General features: G+C 38.9%; 1 protein-coding gene across 2 annotated transcripts in view; it reads right to left on the bottom strand.

Annotated features, from left to right (window-relative positions):
* Positions 1–2,319: 2,319 nt before the first annotated feature.
* The window catches only part of LOC117328169 (proto-oncogene tyrosine-protein kinase ROS-like), a 31,477-nt gene continuing 14,114 nt past the window's right edge, over positions 2,320–19,682 (bottom strand). Inside the window, exons 18-26 of one of the 2 annotated variants that reach the window (XM_033885577.1) lie at positions 19,421–19,583; positions 19,081–19,275; positions 18,351–18,448; positions 18,015–18,212; positions 17,434–17,568; positions 16,924–17,075; positions 13,257–13,293; positions 10,094–10,179; positions 8,908–9,015 (exon numbers count right to left, since the gene is read on the bottom strand). In XM_033885577.1, the coding sequence (XP_033741468.1) occupies positions 10,107–10,179; positions 13,257–13,293; positions 16,924–17,075; positions 17,434–17,568; positions 18,015–18,212; positions 18,351–18,448; positions 19,081–19,275; positions 19,421–19,583 (1,051 nt within the window). In that variant the 3' untranslated portion in view covers positions 8,908–9,015; positions 10,094–10,106. Of the gene's footprint in view, positions 9,016–10,093; positions 10,180–13,256; positions 13,294–16,923; positions 17,076–17,433; positions 17,569–18,014; positions 18,213–18,350; positions 18,449–19,080; positions 19,276–19,420; positions 19,584–19,682 lie in introns of both variants that reach the window. The other variant, XM_033885576.1, reaches the window with a different exon arrangement.

Genomic DNA, 19,682 nt, shown 5'->3' on the forward strand with positions numbered 1-19,682 from the left:
TAGAGATCAGTAGTCTAGGATACTTCTTTGAGACATATTGTATAATTTTGCTTTGTGCCATTTCATGGTATGTGTTAAAGAGCTTGTATGTTATTGTTTGTTTGGCGTTTTAGCCAAAACTGTCAAAATGTAATGAGAAAATGGTTACCTGAGGATATTCAGGATCAGATCAAATTGTCTGTGTATGTATGATACAGTATGTTTTAGAGCACTGATCAGAGAAATTGTAATTCTGTCGATGTTGGCCATGTACACAATGTGGTACATTTCCTGTCATGTGAGTAGATGAAATCTTTTTCCTTAGCTCATTGTGATTCTGTAGTAGATAAAATATAAAATTGTGAAATGAAGCAAGCCTGTGCATGTAAATAACCTCTGTTTAAACAATTTAAAATCTTATCAATGTACATGTACCTTGTTATTAATTTTGTACATGCATTAATTCAATTTAACATATTTTATGAAAATAAACAATGAAAATCTCACAATATTTCGAGTTGTTGTTACATGTATCTGGCGTCAACTTTTTATGCCCGTGCCATGACTCGTGTCTGTCACATCGCATCGCATCCCTGTCCTGATGCAATGTAACTAGCTAGTCTCAGGAACTGCTGATGTGATCCTCACCAAACTGTGTTTCAGCGTGGTAGTGGGCTATTTATGTCTTTTTATTCTATTTAAACTTCTTCTCAATCTAAGAGGCCCAGAGACCTAATAATGGGCCTGTAGCATGCTTGGATGAAGGGCTACCAAGTTTTGTCAAATGAATGACCTTGACCTTCATTAAAGGTCTCATGGGTGGAAAAGGCTTGAATCTTGCAACAATGATTTCTAAATAGCTAAGAGGCTCCAAAACCTGATATTAGGCCAATAGTATGCTGGACTAGCCTACTCTGATATTTGAATAAAGCTTAGTATCTGCATGCAGACCTATTAGGCCTCTTGTTTATTATCTTATACAAGAAGGCAACTAATATGTCTCCACAGGTCTCCACAAAGTCATGATCCTTGGCTGTCAAGTCCTTCGCTTTACCAATCGAGCTAAAGCAAGGGGAAATTCCCCAGAGCTAGAAGATGACCAAATCACTATACATTATGTATTTACATCTCTCCCTTTTTCAGCTTGGTAAACTCTTTCTGCGTTCATACCATCTTAAACGCAATGAAAATAGGCTCAATGGATTAACTGAAACGAAACGTCCACTCGACAGCGACATTTTGAAAGGAATGATCAATAAAATTTTAGGGTTTTCTTCTGTTACTTTATGTCTGTACTATAAAGCTACTGTCAAGTGTGTATTTTGTTAAAAACTCAACTGAATATTGTGGGTGCATATTTAACTTCTCCACGAGGTAGGCTAACAAGAAATGGCTGAAGCGTACAGCTCCTATAGAACATTCAACCACGTCGCTACTAAATCTGTGTCAATACACGCTATGCTTGACAACCATAGTAATAAAATGGTGGATTGTGAATTCAGTATATCAATTAAAAACCTAAAAGGCATAAAAGATGTTGAGTTGTTTCTTTTAATTTTGTTTACAATACCGGTGTCTTTACGTAAATTCACTGAAACCATATTATCTTAGCAACCACCGTCGCCACTCGTCCCAACTTTTATTTTATTTTTATGGGAGGCGTGCCTCACATTATAGCATCAGCTATAGGATTTCATTGCGGAACCAATCGTTTGGTACCTCAAGCGGCTATCTCCGTAATCACGGGAGACAACTCGTACATACCGACACAATACACAACCAATTTATCTCGATAGTAGATATATATTTTGAATGTTGTAATTGCATGAATGAGAAAATAAATAGATAAAGATGGATTTTTATTGAAGAGATAATATTTCAACCGCCACATAATGTGTTTATATTTTTATAGGGATGTTTACGCCTGCCATGTTACAATCACCTACGGGATGTGACGTCAAAACTTTTAGTAACAAAGAAACAAAGTTTCTTTTGGTTCATATATAATGTAGTTAAAACTATATATGCATTTATGAAAAATATCAAGACTTCAAATAAAGTGCTATTACGCGAAAAATTATATATTTGAGACTTCTGGTGGTAGCCTGTTATCAAAAATTCATCGCAGAGTTCCAAGTGTATTTCAATCATTTGTTTGATGTAAATATATGCATTGAACAACAGTGTTTTTATTGCGTTTACGGTGGTATGAACGCAATGGGATACAGACATATTCAATATAAAGTGTTACCGATACAATGTGACTTGGTTTTTATACATGTGACTTGGTTTGTGACATGCCGTTTCATTTGTTGCTGATAAAATAAAAAGAACATTTTCAAAATTTAACATATCCTTTATTTAATCATAAAATAATCTGTAATCAATAAAGACTGATGATTAAAAAAATGGTTAACATGATAACACTGACAACAAAATCTGGTGCCTGTAAACCAGTACATGGGGAATGCTGTACTCATAGCAATATAGTACACGAGAAATCTAAGAAAGGTTTGATATTAATACAATCTTCTTTAGTATACAAAATACCGGGTTGTATGAACTTCTAGTGCTTGTACAAAGTACTGCAATGATAGAAAAATAATTTTATTTCAAAACCTGTCAAAACAAAATGTACAAGTTTAAAATTATCTGCTGTGATATTTCTTTATATATGACAATTTTATCATTTTCAAAATCTGTAAATAAAAAAACCATCCCGAAACTAGTCCATATTAAGTGTTTATAGTGAGTACTGGAAGATAATGAGAGTTTGTCGGGAAAAAAAACTGACAGCCATAAACAATTTGGTCAAAATAAACAAATGTACACAAAAATTCCTGGTTTGGACCCTGCTCATAGCATATACATAGACACATGGGCAAATCAAGGGTCATCGGAGAATCTTAAGGCTTGAATCTCACAAAGAGAAAATGTTTTATTGCTTATTCCAAATTGACATTTCGACCATTTCACCTGAATTGCCTTGTTTATGGCAGATATCAAGCAACGTTTTCATCTTAAGATGTATTTACATACCACGAAATTAAAATATCAGGCTTGTTTATAACAAACCTTTTAATTGTGAATGTACAAATATTTCAATGTACAACCCCTTATTGCAGTCAGTATTTTAAACAAGCTATCTTAAATTTAGACAAAATTAAAAGCATTTAACCAACATTAAATTTACGCTATCTTAACATCTGTCTGATGTAAAGAACTGGATCAATGTTTACTTCCAGTGTTTCAGACCTGCATTCCCCTAATATCCTTGGTTCCCATCTTCCCTACACATCCTTGGTTCCCACCTTGCATACCCATCCTTGGTTCCCACCTTCCCTACACATCCTTGGTTCCCACCTTCCCTACACATCCTTGGTTCCCACCTTCCCTACACATCCTTGGTTCCCACCTTCCCTACACATCCTTGGTTCCCATCTTCCCTACACATCCTTGGTTCCCACCTTCCCTACACATCCTTGGTTCCCACATTCCCTACACATCCTTAGTTCCCACCTTCCCTACACATCCTTGGTTCCCGCCTTCCCTACACATCCTTGGTTCCCGCCTTCCCTACACATCCTTGGTTCCCACCTTCCCTACACATCCTTGGTTCCCACCTTCCCTACACATCCTTGGTTCCCACCTTCCCTACACATCCTTGGTTCCCAACTTCCCTACACATCCTTAGTTCCCACCTTCCCTACACATCCTTGGTTCCCACCTTCCCTACACATCCTTGGTTCCCACCTTGCATACACATCCTTGGTTCCCACCTTGCATACACATCCTTGGTTCCCACCTTCCCTACGCATCCTTGGTTCCCACCTTGCATACACATCCTTGGTTCCCACCTTCCCTACACATCCTTGGTTCCCACCTTCCCTACAAATCCTTGGTTCCCACATTCCCTACATATCCTTGGTTCCCACCTTCCCTACATATCCTTGGTTCTCACCTTCCCTTCACATCCTTGGTTTCCACCTTCCCTACACATACTTGGTTCCCACCTTGCATACCCATCCTTGGTTCCCACCTTCCCTACACATCCTTGGTTCCCACCTTGCATACCCATCCTTGGTTCCCACCTTCCCGACACATCCTTGGTTCCCACCTTCCCTACACATCCTTGGTTCCCACCTTCCCTACACATCCTTGGTTTCCACCTTCCCTACACATCCTTGGTTCCCACCTTCCCTACACATCCTTGGTTCCCACCTTCCCTACACATCCTTGGTTCCCACATTCCCTACACATCACTTGCCAATAGGCATCAGCGTATTTGTTAGATTAAGATGTACAGATACAGACATACAGGTGTCTGTTTTACATCAGAAATATAGGCAATCCTCTCTATAAATAGTGAAGACCCCAGTACTTTAAGTAAGAAAAGGGAATGTGAGGAACCTCTTTTGTCTTGATTAACCAGTATTAGGACCCAATAATGTATTTGAAATTTGAAGCATTCTTTAGGGATGGTTTTGAGGTCTAAGAGGATTTTATGTAAATGATTGCCCCATGTGTTAACAGTAGACAAAACATGGCAATTCTTAAAAGAGGAATCTTTGATTCTTGCTGAGTTTAGAAATAACAGTACCCAGGGTATTATCTGTAGATAAATTCATAACAGTGCGGAATTGTCCACAACTGGAACCCATCCAGTTAGTGTATTGTGGCTTCTATACAAATGTTGACTCATCAAAAATATACAGCCATTCCAACTCGTCTCAGCAGTATGTCCTTTATCAGAGAATCCTGATGATGGGCATTCTCAATTCCAGATCAAGCACCATTGTTCAACTTTATTGGAAATAAAAAATGATTGTCACCTTTTTCATAACATTACATTGTCATTTTATAACTGCTTATCTAAAAACGTGATTTATATCACATGAGAGTTAGCTCCCTTCAGCGGTATGCCTTGTGTTAGTTGGAATGGCTACAGAACATGGTAAAGCATAGAGGTCAAGGTCACCTCATACATAAACAGTGGGCAAGTTAAGCTTGGACAGAAAATGGAGGTCAAGGTTACTACAAAACCAGGATGACATTATAAACAAAGATGAAGTTAAACTCTGACACAAACAATAGCTATACTCTACTGAGCAGAACAATAAATGGGACTCTGTTAAACTTGATAAACAACATCATAAACACTATCAACAAGACAAAAGTCGTAACAAGGTACAATAATCACAAATATATATATATATATATCAACACTTTTAGTGAAAGGTAGCTGTAATAAATGGCTCCAGCTATATTACAGTATCTGAAAATGGCTTCATTCTGAATTTTGTATTGCTTTAAAAGATCCTATATACAGGATGGGGGATCAATATATCAAAGGATTTAAAGTGTTGTCTCTGAGAACACTACATCATGTCTATAATTCTATTAACCCAAGGACTGAGTGACCTCAGTGACCTCAGTGACCGGTGTAAGTGAGGAAGCTATATAGCTATGTAGATAGCGTATAAACAGTGTGTGAACATAGTTATCACACTTACACATCATGTATTACACCACTTATCTTTGGTTTCACTAGTTGTGCATTGTTTGGCAATACTGTGGAATCGTTCTACTTCTTCCAACATAAAATACTTTTTTAAAACAATGCTTAATATTGTTTTCACTGACATGTTAATATTACATACACCATTTTTCGCAATGTAAAGAAAGCAGATAATGCTTATTAAAACAAGACTAACATTCACTACTTTATACATGTTACAGCCTCAAGTTAATGGTCAAACAAAAAGTGTAGGTAAAATAAAACAAGAGGCCCAGAGGGCCTGAATTGCTCACCTGGCTATAATTAGAAATACTGTTTTTCTTGGTTTTGGATCTAACATTTAATACTGTACATATGTACAATTTTGAATCAACACCATCCAGGGACCAGTCAAATATGATGATATTCCTTGCTTAATTTCAGACAAGAAGTTGTTTATAGCAATATTGCTCCCTTTTGGCCCCCCTCCCCCAGTCCCTGGAGGGGGGGTGGGGGGTGGGGGGTGGGTGGGTGAGGGGGTCAGCCCTTTGTAGTTTTTGAATCCCCACCACTTACAGGTGCTTCCAGTAAAATAGGTTAAAATCCAATCAGTAATTCAGAATGTCGACGGACGCCACAGTATGGCATAAACTCACCTTTGTCCTTCGGAGCAGATGAGCTAATTATAGTCATGGCAGATATTCTAGAATTTCAATATTTTTTCGTTAATCAATATGGATACCAAATAGGCTGTAGTGTATGTCTTAGATAGTGTTAAATGTCTTGGATAGTGTTAGGTGTCTTGGATAGTGTTAGGTGTCTTGGATGGTGTTAGGTGTCTTGGATGGTGTTAGGTGTCTTGGATGGTGTTATGTGTCTTGGATAGTGTTAGGTGTCTTGGATGGTGTTAATGCCTTGGATAGTGTTAATGTCTTGGATTGTGTTAGGTGTCTTGGATGGTGTTATGTGTCTTGGATAGTGTTAGGTGTCTTGGATGGTGTTAGGTGTCTTGGATAGTGCTATGTGTCTTGGATAGTGTTAGGTGTCTTGGATAGTGCTATGTGTCTTGGATAGTGTTATGTGTCTTGGATGGTGTTAGGTGTCTTGGATAGTGCTATGTGTCTTGGATAGTGTTATGTGTCTTGGATAGTGCTATGTGTCTTGGATAGTGTTATGTGTCTTGGATTGTGTTATGTGTCTTGGATTGTGTTAGGTGTCTTGGATAGTGTTATGTGTCTTGGATGGTGTTATGTGTCTTGGATAGTGTTATGTGTCTTGGATAGTGTTATGTGTCTTGGATAGTGTTATGTGTCTTGGATGGTGTTAGGTGTCTTGGATAGTGTTAGGTGTCTTGGATAGTGCTATGTGTCTTGAATAGTGTTATGTGTCTTGGATGGTGTTAGGTGTCTTGGATAGTGTTATGTGTCTTGGATTGTGTTAGGTGTCTTGGATAGTGTTAGGTGTCTTGGATAGTGTTAGGTGTCTTGGATAGTGTTATGTGTCTTGGCTAGTGTTAATGTCTTGAACAGTGTTAGGTGTCTTGGATAGTGTTAGGTGTCTTGGATAGTGTTAGGTGTCTTGGATAGTGTTATGTGTCTTGGATAGTGTTATGTGTCTTGGATAGTGTTAGGTGTCTTGGATAGTGTTAGGTGTCTTGGATAGTGTTATGTGTCTTGGATGGTGTTAGGTGTCTTGGATTGTGTTAGGTGTCTTGGATAGTGTTATGTGTCTTGGATAGTGTTATGTGTCTTGGCTAGTGTTAATGTCTTGAACAGTGTTAGGTGTCTTGGATTGTGTTAGGTGTCTAGGTGTCTTGGATAGTGTTAGGTGTCTAGGTGTCTTGGATAGTATTAGGTGTCTTGGATAGTGTTAGGTGTCTTGGATAGTGTTAGGTGTCTTGGATAGTGTTAGGTGTCTAGGTGTCTTGGATATGAAGATCACCTATCTGTTGATTATAGCGATCTGTTGTATATATATAGTGATAAACTTATTTTAACATGTTTCCTATATTGTACTACATGATGTGAATTTTCATCACTTTTCTGACCTGTTATTTTTCCAGTACATCAATATGACACTGGCTAAATATCAATTATAAATCAGAGTGTGTCAAATATAAACATTTACAGTATCCTTGACCATCCTTATGATCCAAACAATTATTTTGTCAGTCTTCAACAATTTGTCCACTCTATAAGGGTGATACATACAGCGATATCCTAATATATCTGCCCAGTAGTTTGGACATTAAATGCTTACATCTTATACAAATGTCTTGAGATATCCTTAATGTCCATGTTTAATTGAGCCATCTCCAATGGCCAAAATAATCTTTTAAGATGTCTCTTGTATCCACACATAGATTTTTCCACACAGGTGACATTTCTGTATGAGAGAGTATATATAGTGTGAGAAATCCCTGGTCATACCAGACTCGCCTGTACATCCGAGTAGCCCGACACCAGGGCCTCACTGAGAGGGTAGACCTGTCCACGAGACCGTCCCCCAGGGGCCTTGGAATCCTGACCCCCTGGGATGCGACCATTACTGGCCCAGTATGCCTGCAGTTTGTTCTGTGTGAGATGAGAACAGTCCGAATTGGAAGCTTGGCTGAGATACGAGGCCTTGTTTCTGTTACAATCTACATAATTCCTGCTGTCTGTGAGGGCAATGTGAGGGTATATAGCCTTGGGCTTGTTTTTGAGGTTGTTTGCTAAGTCTGAGGCTGTCCCTGTGTAATACAGACGTGCTTCAGCACTACTGTATCCCCGCTCTACCGTGGCCCGCGGGTAGCTGATGATCACCTCTGCACTACTGCTCGTCCCCACAGGGCAGCCAGTCTTAGGTGGAATATTGACTGTTGTGTATCCTGCTGGAAGTGAACTGTCAGGGATACACCGAGTATTCGGAGAACTGGTCCCAACAAATGAACTGTATTCTGAAGGAGCTGAATTGTTTGTTACACATTGACTGTTAGAAGAACTTATTGCATCAGTTGGACTGTATCCTGTAGGAATTGAACTGTTTGAGACACACGGATTATTGTGAACACCTGACCCATCATGTGAGCTGCTACATGACACTCGCCGTGGTGGGCCATTTACTATAGCATACCCATCAGGGGTGGCCATTTTATTTCTGGTGAGATGGGAAGGATAAGGAACAAATTCATAACCCTCTGGAATGGTGTTGACTGTGGAGTATGGGACATCTGGACACAGGTCCGAGTCTATGGAATGGATAGATTCGTACTGCTTGAGGGGAGGAAGTGCCACTTGTAGACTGGAGTTTAGGGAGTAAATATCACTGGAACAGGAACTGTGTCGACTTGACCCCTGGGAGGACTTGCGTCGGTCTACCGGGTCACGGATGAGCTGGAGATACTTTGGTGTGCCCTGTGTGTGTGGGATGAGATAGTCTGTACATGCACTGTTCTGCATTGCAATTTGTCGATAAGTGAGTTCCATCTCATCACGTGGCTCAGGCATATCAAAGGACGTAGCATGTTGAATCTTTTTATACAGCACTTCATTGTCACCCTGTAAAGAAAATTTCAATTTCTTTTATCAAATCTGCAATTGATGCCTTAGAATTACTTTCCATATTGGTGGAGACAGTTTAAAGTACATCAGGAGAATTCCAATCAACATTATACATGTAAGCCTTAACCTTCAGATGTGACCTTGGGATCAGTGCCATGGTAACAAAGAAATAGATTAATCCCACATTGTACTGTCGCCTAGAAACTGTTGTAAGGGTCATAACCTTGATATTATACCTAGTTAATAACTATGTAATCAGGGTCCTGATCTAAAATGGACCTTATGACATGCAACCCGTGACCAGACAGGCCATGTGATGTTATACCGGCCTAGACATGTGGCCCAGACAGGTCATGTGATGTTATACTGACCTAGACATGTGGCCCAGACAGGCCATGTGATGTTATACCGACCTAGATATATATATAGCCCAGACAGGCCATGTGATGTTATACCGACCTAGATATATATATAGCCCAGACAGACAATGTGATGTTATACTGACCTAGACATGTGACCCAGACAGGCCATGTGATGTTATACTGACCTAGACATGTGACCCAGACAGGCCATGTGATGTTATACTGACCTAGACATGTGGCCCAGACAGGCCATGTGATGTTATACTGACCTAGACATGTGGCCCAGACAGGCCATGTGATGTTATACTGACCTAGACATGTGGCCCAGACAGGCCATGTGATGTTATACCGGCCTAGACATGTGGCCCATACAGGTCATGTGATATGTTATACCGACCTAGATATATATATAGCCCAGACAGGTCATGTGATGTTATACCGACCTAGATATATATATAGCCCAGACAGGCCATGTGATGTTATACTGACCTAGACATGTGGCCCAGACAGGCCATGTGATATTATACCCACCTAGACATGTGGCCCAGACAGGCAATGTGATGTTATACCGACCTAGACATGTGACCCAAGCAGATGACCTTGACATGTGGCCCAGGCAAGTGACCTTTACATGTGACCCAGTCAAGACCTGTGATATTACACTGACTTTTAATGACATGTGACCTCATCAGATTGTGTGACATAATACTGACCTTGTAATCAGGGTCATGTCCATGTGATAAGGTCCTCCGTCTCATTTTTCTCTCTCTTGGCTGACGATGACAAGTTGAGCCACCCACTACAATTATAATTGTCCACAATTAAAATCTGATTACAAGCATCAAACATGGCTGTTCAAATCAAGAGTTTGATTGCATTAAAGACATTAAAACAAATTATTCACCTCTACAAGATATCTACTACGGACTTTTCTTTTATGCAAATCCCATAATCATTGTGATGAACAACATTATCACTATAGAGGATTCTATATTTATAAGTAAATAATGTAAAGAAGACTTTATATATCATATTGTAGGTATATAAGATTATTTCAAATGATGCCATTTTGTTGACTGACTGACCTAAAAAGCCACCATATTTGAAATGTAATGATGTCCATGTAATAAAGAAATAGAAAACAAAGGTATATTATCAGTAATCATAATTAGTCAGTCCATGGAAACCAAGCATGCACAGCTCCAGAATGATGGTATTAATCTAACCGACATGAAACGAAGCATGCAATGATCCTCTGCCCAGTTGAATGTATGGTCATGCAGGGCCAACAATGAAACCTCTGTCCACACAGACTGTGTAGTCCTACTGGGCAAATGTCATCAACACCCCAGCAGGTCTATCAGTCCATAGAGATGTCCACATTGTGGACAAACTAATGTGGACAGACTTTACTATGTGAATCTAGCAGATACATGCATGAGGATGAATCACTGTGTTGTCATGGATCAGTAAATAACTCATTTTAAAAGTTTAATAATCAACAACAAGAGGTAATCTTACCAGTCAACAACAAATTCTCACAGCAAAAAACATAAACAATAACAGGTTTCAGTAAATGTCAATATCAGTCTCACAATAAGAGAGGCCAAACTGTGATCAATGGCAAACAAAATAAGTCACCAAGATTAAAAAAGATGAAAAAATGAACAACCACAAAAATCACTGAACAAAATGAAAAGAAGACATGAAAACGAGGTCCAGCAAGACAAATAAAGGTGTGCAGCCACAGGGCCAGCTGAGGGTGAGGCAGCTCCACGTTACCTATCCTCACGCACAACTTTGTTGAGTGATGAGGGGTGTACATCTTGACGGTTTCGCCAACTATTCCGGCGAGGAGTTTTTTCTTGGCTGTTGTTACCTCCCCCTTCAGGTCAAAGGTGACAAATTCATAACATTAAACCACTTCAATAATGTTTGTTGTCTCAAGCATACAGACACACATATCAACAATATTCAAATGGACCAGCTTCATCATCAATGTCTTCAATTATTGCTTCAGTTCAAATCAAATTCAGAGGACAAAGGTTGACAATCATAATGACAAAGATAAGAGCACTTTGTTCAAGTAAAGGATTTCTTCTGGTTTCTTAAAGACACCTCCTCAGGTAACATTCTTTATCACATTTTCCTCTTTTTTTTCAGTGCAAATTTCCATGACAACAGCTTAAAAGGTAAAACGTACTGAGGATATATTGCTGGATAATATTCAGGAATAATACAAAATATAATATACATGTCAACAAAAACATTCTGACTTCAGTGGTATCAACATATTTCACTTACAAAAAAACCTGAAATCAGTCTCATAATTCTATATACAGGTACAAATGTATATATAACACCATAAGTCTATACACAGGTACATATAAATATAATCCATTAATTCTAAACTCGGGTATATACAGCCCCATAATTGTATACACAGGTAAATATAACCCCATAATTGTATACACAGGTATATATAACCCCCTAATTCTATACACAGGTATATATAACCCCCTAATTCTATACACAGGTATATATAACCCCATAATTCTATACACAGGTATATATAACCCCATAATTCTATACACAGGTATATATAACCCCCTAATTCTATACACAGGTATATATAACCCCCTAATTATATACACAGGTATATATAACCCCCTAATTCTATACACAGGTATATATAACCCCATAATTCTATACACAGGTATATATAACCCCCTAATTCTATACACAGGTAAATATAACCCTATAATTCTATACACAGGTATATATAACCCCCTAATTCTATACACAGGTATATGACTGTGACAACATCCTCAGATTAAGCAATCAGTTTTAGTAACACATCAAAAACAACATTTTGAAAACTTGATTTAAGTACGAAGTCATAATCAAATTAATATTGTGTGCTTATTCTATTCAACAGACAGCTGACCACCTGACAGAAGACAAATAAATAGTCTGGATTATTAGTGGTGAGGTACAACTTTGGATCAAATCATTTTAGTTTTGGATACTCGGCAGTCTGTCATATACAAGTACAACAGTACTGTAGAAAGGAGATAATTTCAGACATGCAGGGTTACACAGATGACATACAGGTACACATGCGCAGGTAATGTGTTCATATAGATACACACAGGTGTTGTGTTCATATGGGTACACACAGGTGTTGTGTTCATATGGGTACACACAGGTGTTGTGTTCATATGGGTACACACAGGTGTTGTGTTCATATGGGTACACACAGGTGTTGTGTTCATATGGGTACACACAGGTGTTGTGTTCATATGGGTATACACAGGTGTTGTGTTCATATGGGTACACACAGGTGTTGTGTTCATGCAGGTACACACAGGTGTTTTGTTCATATGGGTACACACAAGTGTTGTGTTCATGCAGGTACACACATGTGTTGTGATCATATGGGTACACACAGGTGTTGTGTTCATATGGGTACAAACAGGTGTTGTGTTCATGCAGGTACACACAGGTGTTGTGTTCATGCAGGTACACACAGGTGTTGTGTTCCACAGAAAATAAAAACATGCTAGGCTTTAGCACAAACAGAAATACGTAACATTAATATACATGCATGTATTATTTGACTAAACACTTATCAACGTCCCCTTTAAGAGTCTTTAGGAGATGCCATATTATTTAATCAATTTAGGACAAATATTCATCCTCAATAATTTATGTTACATTGGTTGACTTTATCATATACAGTATACATGCTTTGTAAGTTTTTTTTATATAATAAATAACTTTCATTTGTTATTTAACTGTATATCTGTAGTTAGTCAAATATGACAGTGCTCTAGGTACTACATCCATTATATACCACACCAAAGCCTGCATCACCTGCTCAGGGCCTTGTAATATATGTGTCCATATGGACCTTCATGCAAATCAAAATAAGAAAAAAATGTTATAAATGCACCTACAATGCTGGTATTTTTACTTTAAGAGTCAATGTAATGTATAGGGTAACTACTGTCTGAGTCAATGTAATGTATAGGGTAACTACTGTCCGAGTCAATGTAATGTGTAGGGTATCTACTGTCTGAGTCAATGTAATGTATAGGGTATCTACTGTCTGAGTCAATGTAATGTGTAGGGTATCTACTGAGTCAATGTAATGTATAGGGTATCTACTGTCTGAGTCAATGTAATGTGTAGGGTATCTACTGTCTGAGTCAATGTAATGTGTAGGGTATCCACTGTCTGAGTCAATGTAATGTGTAGGGTAACTACTGTCTGAGTCAATGTAATGTGTAGGGTATCCACTGTCTGAGTCAATGTAATGTATAGGGTATCTACTGTCTGAGTCAATGTAATGTGTAGGGTAACTACTGTCCGAGTCAATGTAATGTGTAGGGTAACTACTGTCTGAGTCAATGTAATGTATAGGGTATCTACTGTCTGAGTCAATGTAATGTGTAGGGTATCTACTGTCTGAGTCAATGTAATGTGTAGGGTATCTACTGAGTCAATGTAATGTGTAGAGTAACTACTGTCTGAGTCAATGTAATGTATAGGGTAACTACTATCTGAGTCATTGTAATGTATAGGGTATCTACTGAGTCAATGTAATGTGTAGGGTATCTACTGTCTGAGTCAATGTAATGTGTAGGGTAACTACTGTCTGAGTCAATGTAATGTGTAGGGTATCTACTGTCTGAGTCAATGTAATGTGTAGGGTAACTACTGAGTCAATGTAATGTATAGGGTATCTACTGTCTGAGTCAATGTAATGTGTAGGGTATCTACTGTCTGAGTCAATGTAATGTGTAGGGTATCTACTGAGTCAATGTAATATATAGGGTATCTACTGTCTGAGTCAATGTAATGTGTAGGGTATCTACTGTCTGAGTCAATGTAATGTATAGGGTATCTACTGTCTGAGTCAATGTAATGTGTAGGGTATGTACTGTCTGAGTCAATGTAATGTGTAGGGTAACTACTGAGTCAATGTAATGTATAGGGTATCTACTGAGTCAATGTAATGTGTAGGGTATCTACTGAGTCAATGTAATGTGTAGGGTAACTACTGTCTGAGTCAATGTAATGTGTAGGGTAACTTACTGTCTGAGTCAATGTAATGTGTTGGGTATCTACTGAGTCAATGTTATGCGTAGGGTATCTACTGAGTCAATGTAATGTATAGGGTATCTACTGTCTGAGTCAATGTAATGTATAGGGTATCTACTGAGTCAATGTAATGTGTAGGGTATCTACTGAGTCAATGTAATGTGTAGGGTATCTACTGTCTGAGTCAATGTAATGTGTAGGGTATCTACTGTCTGAGTCAATGTAATGTATAGGGTATCTACTGTCTGAGTCAATGTAATGTGTAGGGTATCTACTGAGTCAATGTAATGTGTAGGGTATCTACTGAGTCAATGTAATGTGTAGGGTATCTACTGAGTCAATGTAATGTGTAGGGTATCTACTGTCTGAGTCAATGTAATGTATAGGGTAACTACTGAGTCAATGTAATGTGTAGGGTAACTACTGAGTCAATGTAATGTGTAGGGTATCTACTGTCTGAGTCAATGTAATGTATAGGGTAACTACTGAGTCAATGTAATGTGTAGGGTAACTACTGAGTCAATGTAATGTATAGGGTAACTACTGTCTGAGTCAATGTAATGTGTAGGGTATCTACTGAGTCAATGTAATGTATAGGGTATCTACTGAGTCAATGTAATGTATAGGGTATCTACTGAGTCAATGTAATGTATAGGGTATCTACTGTCCGAGTCAATGTAATGTGTAGGGTATCTACTGAGTCAATGTAATGTGTAGGGTAACTACTGTCTGAGTCAATGTAATGTGTAAGGTATCTACTGAGTCAATGTAATGTGTAGGGTATCTACTCAGTCAATGTAATGTGTAGGGTATCTACTGTCTGAGTCAATGTAATGTATAGGGTATCTACTGTCCGAGTCAATGTAATGTGTAGGGTATCTACTGAGTCAATGTAATGTATAGGGTAACTACTGTCTGAGTCAATGTAATGTGTAGGGTAACTACTGTCTGAGTCAATGTAATGTGTAGGGTATCTACTGAGTCAATGTAATGTATAGGGCATCTACTGAGTCAATGTAATGTATAGGGTATCTACTGAGTCAATGTAATCTATAGGGTAACTACTGTCCGAGTCAATGTAATGTGTAGGGTATCTACTGAGTCAATGTTATGTGTAGGGTAACTACTGAGTCAATGTAATATATAGGGTATCTACTGAGTCAATGTAATGTGTAGGGTAACTACTGTCCGAGTCAATGTAATGTGTAGGGTAACTACTGTCTGAGTCAATGTAATGTGTAGTGTGACTACTGAGTCAATGTAATGTGTAGGGTAACTACTGTCTGAGTCAATGTAATGTATAGGGTATCTACTGTCTGAGTCAATGTAATGTGTAGGGTATCTACTGTCTGGGTCAATGTAATGTGTAGGGTAACTACTGTCTGAGTCAATGTAATGTATAGGGTATCTACTGTCTGAGTCAATGTAATGTATAGGGTATCTACTGTCTGAGTCAATGTAATGTGTAGGGTATCTACTGTCTGAGTCAATGTAATGTATAGGGTATCTACTGTCTGAGTCAATGTAATGTGTAGGGTATCTACTGTCTGAGTCAATGTAATGTGTAGGGTAACTACTGAGTCAATGTAATGTGTAGGGTAACTACTGTCTGAGTCAATGTAATGTGAGCAATTAAGAGTAGATAAAATAAAATGTAAATTGAGGAGTAATTAAGGGTAGATAAAATGTGAATAGAGGAGTAATTAAGGGTAGATAAAATAAAATGTAAATAGAGGAGTAATTAAGGAGTAGATAAAATGTTGTCACTTTGATTTCACAATACTTTGTATATTGATGTTGATATAAACACAGGAACGCTGCATCTTCTAATATCTTATTGAATCCTATTAAGTGAGTTATCTCCCTTAAGTTAGCCATCCTGCCTGATTCATTCTAATCTTACTCTATATGCTACATTACTGTATATTGGACGATTTAGGTAGGTTATATCTGCCAGCTTATACTATTGATAAATTAAGATGGTGACCATATTTTTGCATACAGTAGAAAAGTCAACCTGACAAGTATAATATATATCTTTGTAAGTATAAGGCTAATGACAACAATATATATATTACAATATCACTATACAGGAAGTTCTACACAAAATATATAAGAAATTATACATAAACCAGCTTGAACATTGCACATATATGTACTAGGGTACATTCACTCTAGGCTTAAGGAGCATGCAATAACATTTTGTTATAAATCTAAAGTACAAAATATGTCATGCATATATATGAAATAAATTCACTTTTCTTTTCACACGGTAATTCTAAAGATGTGATACCAGGCATTGAGCCTCCCTACACAATACATATCAACTGATAAATGTACCAACCAGCATATAAACAAAGTCATCAACAATCAGAATACTGCCGTGAAGAAGACCGAAGTAGTGGTCAACTCAGGTTGTGTTACTGCATGCACTTACCGTCGGGGTTGATCGTGCGGGAGCGGATAGGGACAATGTAGTCAGCGAACAGCGACACACACTTGTCGTGGAATTCTTCAAGCTGTTGGAGGACGACTGAGAAGGAGGGACGATCCTCGGCCTCCACCCAACAATTTCTCATCATCTGGAATCTAAGGAAGAACAAGGCCAGGAATGTAAGTAATACATTTACTAAGCAACTCGATGTTTATTCAAACCATTGATGGATTCCATTCTTATATAAAGTTATGTACAGAAAAAATATTTGGATATTTGTCACTGCCCAGGACAAGGAATTATTTAATGAGCGGTGCACGACTTTTGGCTTCGTAGGGCATAATTTATTCGAGTTCAGAATACAACTACTTTTCCAACAGCTTTGTAAAAGTTCATCAAATTGTTATTCCATAAATACTTTTTTCAAACAGGAGAGAAGATAATATGAACTGTCTTTCCTGTTACATGTTTTGCTGGGAGAGTATAACACAGAAGTATGTCAGTGTTACTTACAGTTCCTCAGGACAACCTTCAGGTTGTTCTAGCTGGCCTCCTGATCGTACAAAATGTAGGACCTCAATGTTGGTTCGTGCAGGGTATGGTTGTCGTCCGAAGGTCATTACTTCCCAAATGAGAATGCCAAATGCCCTGTAATGTACAGATGTAACAGAGATCAATGTAAATTTATATCATGTTTACTTCCCCTTAATCCAAATGGAGGGTAATTGTCTCATCTCAATCACAGAGGAAGGTGACTCTCATCTCAAACAATCACAGAGGAAGGTGAATCTCATCTCAAACAATCACAGAGGAAGGTGACTCTCATCTCAAACAATCACAGAGGAAGGTGACTCTCATCTCAAACAATCACAGAGGAAGGTGACTCTCATCTCAAACAATCACAGAGGAAGGTGACTTTCTCATCTCAAACAATCACAGAGGAAGGTGACTCTCATCTCAAACAATCACAGAGGAAGGTGACTCTCTCATCTCAAACAATCACAGAGGAAGGTGACTCTCTCATATTAAACAATCCCAGATGAAGGTGACTCTCTCATATTAAACAATAGTGTGGAATAAGGAAGCTAACTCACCATATATCTGACTGTGTTGTGAACACCCCATCGACCAGCGCCTCTGGTGACATCCATCGTACAGGAAGTAGTCCCTCGCCTTCCTTTCTATAGTAGTCATTCTTGTAGATATCCCTGGCCAGGCCAAAGTCTCCAATCTTTACCACCATGTCTGCTGGTGTCTTACTAGAAACCAGACAATTCCTTGCTGCCAAGTCCCTGTCAATGTCAAATGCAAAAAGAACATGTATTACAGCTTGTTTGTCAACATTCTTACAGTGCCCATACATACTATCAACATTTATTTATTGTACTTTCAATATAATGTTCTCACGTGAAGAAACGTATGTGTGTTACCTGTGGACAAAGTGCATCTCCTCCAGGTATTTACATCCCCGAGCCACGTGGACACAAATCTTAACCAGGTCTGTTATACACAGGAATGCAGCATTGGTCTGAAATGGTCAGGGAAACCCAAGGTAATCATGTATAGCTCAACACTGAATGTATAAGTAACAGTTTATGACTAGTGCACTATCTACTATTGAAGGCCAACAAGACCTTGGCCTATGATTGAGGGCCAACAAGGCCTTGGCCTATGATTGAGGATCAACAAGACTTTGGCCTATGATTGAGGGCCAACAAGGCCTTGGTATACTACTGAAGGCCAACAAGGCCATTGTTTACTACTGAAGGCCAACAAGACCTTGGCCTATGATTAAGGGCCAACAAGAATTTGGCCTACTACTGAAAGTCAACAAGGCCTTGGTATACTACTGAAGGTCAACAAGGATTTGGCCTACTACTGAAGGTCAACAAGGCCTTGGTGTACTACTGAAGGCCAACAAGGCCTTGGCCTATGATTGAGGGCCAACAAGGCCTTGGCCTATGATTGAGGGCCAACAAGGCCATTGTTTACTACTGAAGGCCAACAAGGCCTTGGCCTATGATTGAACAAGGCCTTGGTGTACTACTGAAGGCCAACAAGGCCTTGGCCTATGATTGAGGGCCAACAAGGCCATTGTTTACTACTGAAGGCCAACAAGGCCTTGGCCTATGATTGAGGGCCAACAAAGCTTTGACTTACTGTTGAGGGTCGACAAGCACGGAGGAAGGAGAGCAAGTCACCACCCTCCATCAGCTCCAAGATGATGAATTCTGGGTCATTGTCCAGACACACACCCAGCAGACTCAGGATATGTTCATGCTTAAAGTTGCTCATGAGGACCGCCTCTTTGAGGAACTCCTCCTTTTCATGATCTGATGCACTCTTCCTCAAGGTCTGAAAGCACGGATACAAAACATATACTGCCTGGGCGCTCATTCTCAGGGTATTGGATATGTTTACAAAACTTTACTGTCTGAGAACACCTCAGGGCACTGGGCATGGTTTTCTTTTGATTCTATTAGGGATGACATTGACTCACCTTGACAGCCACCTTTGTTTCACCAGATGTGTCACTGAGAATGTTTTTGGCCAGACCCTCAAAGACTTCTCCAAATGCTCCACTGCCAAGGAACTTTGTAAGCATCAACTGATCCCGTCGGAAGTGGGGCAAGGATGCAATATCACTGTCGGTTGGAATTAAACTACAAGTACAAGTACAACAAATCTAGTGCTGTCTAAGTATTACATCATTACTCTCTGTCTGAGTGGTACATTATTACTCTACCTGAGTGGTACATTAT

This window comes from Pecten maximus, chromosome 5 (assembly GCF_902652985.1).
Source record: "Pecten maximus chromosome 5, xPecMax1.1, whole genome shotgun sequence".
In the NCBI taxonomy this organism is placed as follows: domain Eukaryota; kingdom Metazoa; phylum Mollusca; class Bivalvia; order Pectinida; family Pectinidae; genus Pecten; species Pecten maximus.